Below are 9,972 nucleotides of genomic sequence, written 5' to 3' on the forward strand. Positions count from 1 at the left end.
GGGCTCTGACAGAAACGGCTGTTTTACAAGAAGAGGTCTTATCAGGGCTACGGCTTGCCCAAGGTCATCCAGCCAGGTGCAAGGGGAGGAGTGGGGAATCAAACCCCGTTCTCCCAGACCAGGGCGAGGGGGGAGAGAGAGAGCTGCAATCTGCTCTCCCACCCCTTCTTAAACTACTCCCCACATCTGGGGACTTTGGATTCTCTTATGCACTGAGTCCCCCTTGAGCGCACAAAGAAGGGCGCCGATTGGATTGGCTGGCAAAGTTGTAAAAAGAAAGGGGGGGGGGAGAGAGAAGCTGCCGAGCTCTGATGGAATCCTGAACTGGGATGTATGTCCCCTGCGCCGTGCAAGGTTTACCTCCCCCTTTCCCCAGCTTCCAACTTTCTCCCCTCCCTGTGCCCTGCACCTCTTCAAAAAGGTCAAGCCGCGTCCTCCATGGTGAGCAACTAGTAATGAGATTATTGCAGCAACTTTCCGTGGGGGGGGGAAGGGCAGGAGTTTAGAAAGTAGGAAAGGAGTCAGTCGGGGTTTTAAGTTTGGAGATGTAATAGATGTCTATAAATGGGTGGGGGTGGGGAGGAGAAACTGTTGCTGGAACTTTAAAAGGCTGCAAGCTGTGGTTGGCTGGTAGCTAGATTTGAAGTAACATGTGGCATTAAAAGGGGCAGAGCTGGAGGTAGCATTTCCATCTCAGTGAAGTCAAAGCAGCTAACTCTCCAGCTTGCGGTGTAATTAGCAAACCGAGCACTCGCTCCCCTTCCTCCCCTCCCATACACACTCTCTCTCTCTCTCTCTCTCTCTCACACACACACACACACACACACACACACAAACAATCTAAGCATTCTTCCATGGGGGGGGGGAAGAAAACCAGCCTTTTTTCTTCCCATTCCCCTTGGGGTGATCGCCCTTTGCAGAAGCCAGCAACAGCTCTTCTCCAAAACTTAACAGAGGAGGGGGACGCCTTCTGCTTCCTCCTCCTGCACATGAGCCCTCCGGCTTCTGTTTGGCAGCTGGGGAAGGTAAGCTGTTTGGTCGGGGTGCCCCCAACGTTTGTGAGGTTTAAGGTGCCGGTCAGTAAGTGTGAGATACTACAATGTACAAGTGTGGATGGGAGAGTTGGAAGGGGTCGACCTCAGCGAATGTACCTCAATGTACCTCAATCAGATTGAGGACATTTTTAGCAAAGGCCAGTTTAGGAGTACCCTAATTAAGTTAATAACAATTTACCTACCTATATAGTTTAAGTTTAAAAAATTCGGCTCTCAAAATAAATTTCAATCATTGTACTGTTGATATTTGGCTCTCATGACTAATGAGTTTGCCCACCACTGCTTTAAGTTATTGCTAGATTTTTAAAGAAAGTTGCAGAAGGAGAACCAAAGACTCAGACAGCTAGATAGTCTCCATTCTCCTAGATGGTTTGGAATCAGAACTCTATGGCAGAAGATCCCAAAATGGAAATTTTGTTCACTTACAGTGAATTACCATCTTGGTGATTCAAGAGTGGAGCAATCTCCACTAATGGGAAGCTCCTCCCTGAAGGGAGTCAGGATTGCTAGCCTTTTTTGGTGACTCCAGATGAGACAAATATCCAGACCAATCCAGAGGCAATCCAATCCCTCTCCCCCACTACAAAACTCACTAAAAAGCCCTAAATATCCATTAGGAAAACAGAAACCAAGCTTGGGGAAAAAACCAAGGACACAGAGAGAGATAGGTACAGCCCACCAGGCTCAAACTAACTAAATCTGGAACCAGAGTCGGAGCAGCTATCCCCTCAGAGGTCTCCGCAAGGTTCTCCCTCTAGGACTCCCAACACGGGCTGATTACATTGTCTCACCCTAGGCCCACCAAGAAGGGAAATTCACAGTATGTGAACAAACTTCGATTCTCCAGTGGTCCAGGGTGGGGCAGTCTTCACTAATGAAATATAAAAAAGCAGTGTATCCTTGCATGGACAAACTGACTTGTCATTCTGTCAGAGCCTACTGAAAGACTCTTTTACCAGAGGGATGCATCGCTGATGCCACTTTATCAGTGTGATAATAGCATATGAATGTGTGCATGGACTTCCAGATTGCTGCTTTACACACAACTTCTGAGGATAGGAATACTTGCCATCCCCTAAGAAAATGAGCTGTAACCCCACACTGGAGGTTTCAATTCCCTTGCCAAGGTGGACATGGAACCTCTAGCTAAGGAGGCCCATCTCAAGGACACAAACATGGACTCAGACTTCCTGAATGACTGAGCTCTAGCCATATAAAAACTTAGGGCCCCTCTTACATCCAAGGAACACCATTTCTCTTTATTATGTATGCTTGGGATTGGAGCAAAAAGAAAGGTAGAACTGTTTCCTCAGATTTATGGAAGGAGAAGCTCACTTTGGGAATAAATGCTGGGTCCATGTGCAGCAGAACCTTATCAATACTGAAAATACAGAGATCCTTGTTTACTGATTGAGGCTGAAGCCGCCAGGAAAATGGTTGGAGAAAAGGAAACCCTCTATTGAGGCTCACAGAACTGCAGCTGAGTCCTCAAAGTTTCTGTGCAAGGCAAAGTCAGTCCTCTTGTCGCACAGATCCTTAGGGAGTCTGTCTGTTTCAGCCAGGCTCACTGTGTTGGACCTCAAATATGCCACCAGGGTGTATAGACACTGGGAGCTTCAAGTAGTTCACCATTTGCTGGACCAGTGAATAAAAGTGTGAAATGATGCAATGGTTGGCCTTTGGTCTAGCTGGTGCCTCCCACTCTGCCCTGACCACTTTGTCAAATACAGATGGGAATGGAATTTCTGAAGAAGATGTACCCATGGGAGAGAACGCTCTTGCTGAAACTACTGGACAGGCAGGATCAGGTTCCTCTCCCTCTTTCTTACTGCTGGTAATCTACGGGATGCACAGAACCTTGAAAAAGATTGTAAGAAATATTCTTCTGGGAAAAGGCAAGTTTGTATTATAGTCACAATCAGTGTTCCCATTAAGCCGAGTTAGTGTGAGCTAACTCACAGTTTTTTAGCCTCCGGCTCACACATTTTTGTCTCAGCTCAGGAAGGATGGCTCCAGAGCAGACTAATTTATGTAGTAGCCAAATTGCTCGCTCATAACTTTAATGCCAGTAGCTCATAAAGTAGAACTTTTGCTCACAAGACTCCACAGCTTAGAGGGAGCATTGGTCACAATGGGTTCCTCCTCTGAGAGTTCTCTCTCCTCCTTGGCCAAGAAAGAGTTGGAAAGCTTTGATACTTGAGACTAAATCCATCAGAGGGCTATGGCTCTTGAATTATGGCCTAGGATGGGAATCTCATTCCGTAGGCCCCTACATCTTTTGGGGGAGGGGGAGACTATGTGGTCCTGTCACCCTCTCCATGCACGTTATGGGATCCCACTAGGCAATGTGAGTGGCTTCTACTTTTAGATTTACATTTATGTTTTCTTGTGCTTTTTAGATCCAGCAGACTGGGTTGATTGCTCCCAAAGATTAGCCATGGCTACAGAAATGAAAGCTTGGAGCTCCTTTGGCATTCCACCCTTAATCCAGGTAAAAGAATAAAATGTGCATCTCTACTTGATAGATCATTTACCAGGGTGTCCCTCTGTGTTTTTGGGCTTGTACAGGGAAAGACCCACTCTCTAGCTGGTGAAGGAGAGGAATCCAGCATCCAGCATCAGAGAGTTGTCTAATCCTGCGGTGGTTGTCTGTGTGCCTGAATTGGACAAACTCATATATGCCACCATCTTGGCTCACTTTCCCACTCTTTCTGTGCTTTGTGGGGGGGGAGAAGAAGCTGTAGCTTTACCTAAGGCCTCTTCCTGCCCCCTCCACACCTCTCCTCTGGGCAAAGGGACCACTACCCTGTCCAGACCTGAAGTGGAGTTTATCTGGCCTGCGTGCAAGAAGAGAGCATGGCCTCTGCCAGTTTGTGTGGAGACAGGGCACAGGTGGCAGAGCTCTTATAGGTGCTACTATAGCCACTCTCCTCCATCCCAGCCAGGAGCAGGGGCAAAAAGGCCCTTTTCTGCCCTATGGAGAGTGGGGGGGTGAGAAGGTACTGCCCTGTCCATGACTAAGGCCTGACTTATCTTGTTCAAGCAGGAAGGGGGAGGTACAGTTTTGTTGCCAGCTTCGGACCAGAGGGGAGTGAAAGTGATGCGGTCCCTACTACCAATGCTCCTGTTGTTCCTATTTGGACTAGAAGCAACCAGGGAGCCCCTAGTCAAAGCATGGAGTCTCCATGGTCTTGCTTTCTTCCCCCTGAAGGTGGTGGGATCAACTCCATTAGAGGCATGCATACCCTGACCTTGGGCAGCAACACACCAAAGCACTTTCTGACACAAATATGGGAGGGAGACCGAATAAGAAAAGGCTATGGAGAAAAGGAGTCACTGTGCTCTTTAATGAGCACAGCTGGCAACGACCAGTCTGCAAACCAGATAGGGCTGAAACTAGGTGATTGTTTGAGAAGTCTTTCCCATCCAGAGTCACCAAAAAAGGCTACCAACCCTGACTACCTCCACCATCGACCACCAGAGAAGTCTAGTTCCCCACTAGCATAATTGAAATGTTCAGAATGATCATGTAAAATCATCACAGAAGTCTTGAAATAGATTCCTAAGGTTACAAGTCACCAACTTAATATGCCAAATGCATATGGTAACTCACCAACTTAATATGCCAAATGCACATGGTAAGTATGGCATGTAAAAATAGAAATCTCCCAATAATCAGTAAATCATTTAGACTAGCCCTGAGATATTCAAGACTTGGCATATAATCTGCCAACCCCAGACACACCTTAAACCATTTTAGGTTTGAATGAAAAACAGAGACCATTTGACCTGTTCCTTAGTAAAACATTGGAAAATGAGTAGTTTTCTAGTTTAGGACAAACCTAAAACCATTTCCCAATTTAAAATATTCCTAAAACCACAGATAATTTTGGAAACTAAGTTATGGCAATAGAGTAACACACTGGTTCCACAATTTAAGCTTTTTTAAAAAAATAATCACTTACTTATCTAGAATGTGTGGATCTTCAGGACTTTTATTTTCATATTCTAAAAGCTCAAGAAAGCTCTGCATATACCTGAAACAGATAGGAACAGAACACTTCACAAATAACTATTCATTGAGAAGCCACAGAAAAATACATGCATTTTCTAAAGAAGCAAGAGAAGAGATTTTGTTTGTCCTTTAATTAAAAATGGCCCTAAAACTCTGGAGTTCATGAAATCTGCAAAGACTGTGGACTAGAGCTGTGTTCGCAGGGCAACAATTCTCTGATGTGGATTGGTTGCAGCTGCAAATGTGAAAGAATAAAAGTATCCACATGGATTTTTCCTCCATGATTTCCCCAGTTAACCCCCTCATGGCTGTCATCCCTCCCCCCCACCACCAGAGGGACATTTGCTGTTTTTTTAAAACACTGATAGTTGCTATATCACTATAGCACTGTAATGCTACAGCAACTAGCAATTTTTTTAAAAGCTGACAAAAAGCCTGGCAGCTGCATATGGGATGGCAGTGGCCACAAGCGGATGATGGCAGGAGGTTCAAAAATGCACATCTTCCTGTTTACACCCTATGCACACCTGCTTGGGTTATAGTCTTCAAAATTACAGTGTACATAATGTACCATAACTGTTGAACAGCGTATCTACCATAACTGCAGATATTCTCTCTCTCATGGCACAAAAAAGCCCTGTAGTCAGCTTAAGTTTCTAAATTTCATCTTCTTCATTTATTAACAGTACATTAAAACTTTGTCATAGCTTTCTCAATGCATGTTTTCAACAGTTCCAACAGCACAGGTTCTTAAACTGATATTTAAAACATCTCCAACCAACTGGTCAACTAATCTCTTCCTTTATTCCATATTTGGTTTCCTCCTACTGTTTAGCATACTGCTAAATTCTTTAGAAATAGCAAAATATAGCAAAAAAGGAAGAACAAGAGATCTGTTCCACAAGATCCAAGAAATCAAAGGGAAATTTAAAGTACAGTTAAGCATGCTGAAAGATCAACATGGAAATACATTAACTGAACAGGACAAAATAAAGATTGGAAAAATAGACTGAAGAATTATACAGAAGAGATGAAAGGATAACATATTCTTTCCAAGAAGGATCTTTTGAAGAACCACCTATGGCTTTATAAAGTGGTGAAAGCTGCACTGAGAACAATTGGCAGAAACACATCACCAAGAGTCGATGGGATATCAATAGAGTAATTCCAAACCACAGAAGCAGAATCCATCAAAATCTTAACAAGAATATGCCAATAAATGTGGAAAACAAAACAATAGCCCACAGATTGGGAACAATCAATCTACATTCCAATTCTGAAAAAAGGAGATGTCAAAGACTGCCACAACTATCAGATTACCACATTAATTTCTTACACAAGTAAAGTAATCCCACAACAAAAACTGTTAGCATATATGGAATGAGAACTGCCAGATATTCAAGCTAGATTCAGGCAAGGAAGAGTGTTGGATCCCAAGCATTCAAAATAACTCTACGTTGAAAAGCAAAGCAAGGTTTATTTCAAAGCGTTGGTTTAACCAGAACAGGACATTGTTAGGAATAACTACAGGTCACCAGGGAAGGCATAATATAGACATTTGAACCAGGTAAGGACCAATGAGCCCATTTCCCGCTGGCGGGAATAGAACATACAATCCGCGCCCATTGCATGGGAACGTAACAGTTCTATAATATCAACACAGGTTCAGTTCACATGCTAGATACCCAAAACATTCTAGGCGAAGCTTTCCTCCCACAACCATCTGCACGACCTTGGCGAGTTCCGCGGACTACATAACATACTCAAGCAAACAAGGAATGAGAGGGGGGGCGAAGGATACTAGACAGGAACCGGAATGACAATGGCAGCTAGCTGACATACTGCCCCCTCAAAAATACTATAGGAGAATAAAATCAGGAGGGGGGGAGAATTGGATTAAAATATGACATATAAATAGGACTAATTAGGTTCTTGTCTAGAGCTAGTTTGGGGTAGTGGTTAGGAGCACGGACTCTAATCTGGGAGAACTGGGTTTGATTCCCTACTTCTCTACATGCAGCTGCTGGTGTGACCTTGGGTCAATCACAAGTTCTTTCAGAGCTGTTCTCTCACGAACAGTTCTTGGAAGAGCTCTATGAGCCCCACCTACCTCACAGGGTGTCTGTTATGGGGAGGGGAAGGGAAAGGAGATTGTAAACCGCTCTGAGACTCCTTCAGGTAGTGAAGGGTGGGGTATAAATCCAATCTCCTCATTGCTTTACTATTGTAGAATTTCCTGCAGCTGAGCAGGTCACATGCCTGGCATCAAGTTTCCAACAAAGATCAGAAAGATGCCTCTAGAAACATGAGATGTGTTGGCCCTTCCCCATTTGTGTTCAGTACGTTCTACATGGAGATATACTGCCTTTGGATATGGAAGTTTCGTTCAGCTATGTTGGCTGTTAGCTGCAGACTGATCTCCATGCACTTGGCCAATCCTTTAAAAGTCATCCCCAAGTTTTTGACCAGCCCACGTCTTGCGATAGTGAATCCTGCTTGCCAGTAATGCGCTCGTGACAGGTGTTCTGCTGCCTGTCCACTTTACTGGGCAGCGTCAAATTATAATACTGTGTGAGAAGGAGAAGAATTCCTGTATATACAGTGTATAACTTTTATAGGATGGTTTTATAAACTGGCATACGTGTACTGGTACACAGTCATCAATTATCCTCTGCATAATAAATGAAGTTTAGACTGGCTTTTTAGCTGTGCCCTTTTCTTGGCTGGCCCCACTAGATCTTTGGCCAGTTCTGGGACTGTGTGCTGCATTGTGAGAAAATATATTTGGGGTGGAGAATGCTGTGCAGCAACAAATACACTTTTACAAATTAAATGTGAAGTTGGTTGTGTTCTGGGCAGCACAGAAATGGTGTGCCGTGACGGTACTTGGGCTATTCGGCCGGGCTGCACTCCTAGCAAAGACTTGACAGTTTGGGGGTTGGAGCTGGTACACTTTTGCCTGTAGTCAGTCCTTTGTTGCTTGGGTGAAACCTTTTTAGATGGGCTGTCTTGACACCTTTTTTAATGCCTGGAAAATACAACATGACTTCCACAATATCAGAGCTCTGGACCAGCGCATTAATTTTTAATTTGTAAGAAGTGCATCAATGTTCCTGCTGTGAGACTTGAGCATGTTGATCTAGAAGTGTGGGAAACAGTGGTCAGGGTCCAAAGAGAGATGAAACCAGTATTGCGAGTCAAGGGGGAGTTGACATTCTACCCCTCAAATAACAAATGTTTTCCTCCTCTTGCCTTGCCCCCTCCCCCCAGCAATCAGATGCTGCACAGCAGAACTGCATTTTAGTTATTTAGCTATTTATACCTCACTTTTCTCCCCAATGAGGACCCATTCTTCCCCTCTCCATTTTATCCAACAACCCTGTGAGGTAGGCTAGGCTTGAGAGTAAGAGGCCCAAAATCAACTGGTAAGTTGCCATTGGCAGAGTGGGGATTTGAATCTGAGTCTCCCAAATCCCACTCTAACCCTCTACCCACTATGACACACTGTGGAGTATGAAAAACAGTGCAATGCTGTAAGTGAGAGACCAGCCGATCAAAGGCCCCAGTCACACGCGAGGAATTGGGCAGGGAGAGGGAAGGAACGGATGCGCGGCAAATGGGCGCGATCCCACAGCAACATCTGGGAAGCGTTGCCTGCCCGTCACCGATCCGTCCCCCCCGCCCAAAACCCTGCACCAAAAAAGAACCACCTCCCTGGGTGGTTCATCTGGAAAGGCCGCGTTAACTGCGGCCGTGGGATCGCCGGCGCATCCCCGGCTCCTGGCCGAACTGCGCATGTGTGAGCATGCGCAGTTCGCCAGCCTCCCCCTCCCACCATCGCTTTCTTCCCGGCATCTGATCATGCCGGGGAGCAATGGCGCCGCGGCTCAGGGGATCCGTGGGATCCCGCCGCGGTGTCTCTAGTTTGGTGTGGCTCAGATGAGCCGCACTTCTGCCGTCCTTTTTCCTGCCGTGTGGCAGGAACCGAAATGAGCTTTTGTTTATACTTTTCCTGATTCCTTTTCTCACCTTGATGATTTCTTTTTATTATTAAACAGCATCATAGGCATAGGGATGAAGACATCCAGATGATACGAAAGAGACTACCTAGATTGCTCAGCCTCATGCATCCATTCATGAAAGGAGACTTAAGCCCAGTAGGCATGCAGATGTGTCCCAGTGGCTAACAAAGATATTTTCATGGCTCATGTTTCATTCATGCTTTCAGAGTCTGAGGGACCAGTATTGAGACACTGACCCAAAGTTTACCAGTTTGCCTAGTGTACTTTGCTTTTACATACCTATATATTTTGCCCTGAGACAGAAGCTGGCATGGTATAGCCCAATCTCAGCAGATCTTAGAAGTTAAGCAGGATCAGAACTTGGAAGGGAGACCACCAAAGAAGGCTCTGCAGAGGAAGGCAGTGGCAAACCACCTGTGCTTCTCACTTGCCTCAAAAGCCCCTTGCTGGGGTTGCCATACGTTGGTTGCAACTTGACATACATATGTATATATCCAGCCTATCTTCTGTCATGGAACTCAAGGCTGCTTTCATGGGGTTTCTAAGAGGTGACCCATTCAGGCACTGACTAGACCCAGACCTGTTTGGCTTCAGCATGGTTGCCATGCTATTTGCCTTCCAACCATCTCCTAGGATCCAAAAACAGGATGGTTAATGGCTGAAATTTAAATAGTTGGTGGCAATGCTCCCTCTAAGCTGTGGAGTCTAGTGAGAAAAAATTCAACTTTGTGAGCTACTGGCATTAAAGTTGTGAGCGAGTGATTTGGCAACTGCATAAATTAGTTTGCTCTGGAGCCATCCTTCCTGAGCTAAGACAAAAAACGGAGAGCTGGAGGCTAAAAAAACTGTGAGCCTTGCTCACACTAACTCAGCTTAGAGG

The 9,972-nt window shown here is 45.3% G+C and overlaps 1 protein-coding gene across 1 annotated transcript in view; it reads right to left on the reverse strand.

Annotated features, from left to right (window-relative positions):
- PDK3 (pyruvate dehydrogenase kinase 3) overlaps window positions 1-9,972 on the reverse strand; it is a 77,103-nt gene that overhangs the window by 31,593 nt on the left and 35,538 nt on the right. The window contains exon 3 of the mRNA XM_015415446.1: window positions 5,021-5,092. Within this exon, the coding sequence (XP_015270932.1) occupies window positions 5,021-5,092 (72 nt within the window). The remainder of the gene's footprint in view (window positions 1-5,020; window positions 5,093-9,972) is intronic.

The sequence above is a fragment of the Gekko japonicus genome, unplaced genomic scaffold (genome assembly GCF_001447785.1).
Source record: "Gekko japonicus isolate JY-2015 unplaced genomic scaffold, Gekko_japonicus_V1.1 scaffold1295, whole genome shotgun sequence".
Classification (NCBI taxonomy): domain Eukaryota; kingdom Metazoa; phylum Chordata; class Lepidosauria; order Squamata; family Gekkonidae; genus Gekko; species Gekko japonicus.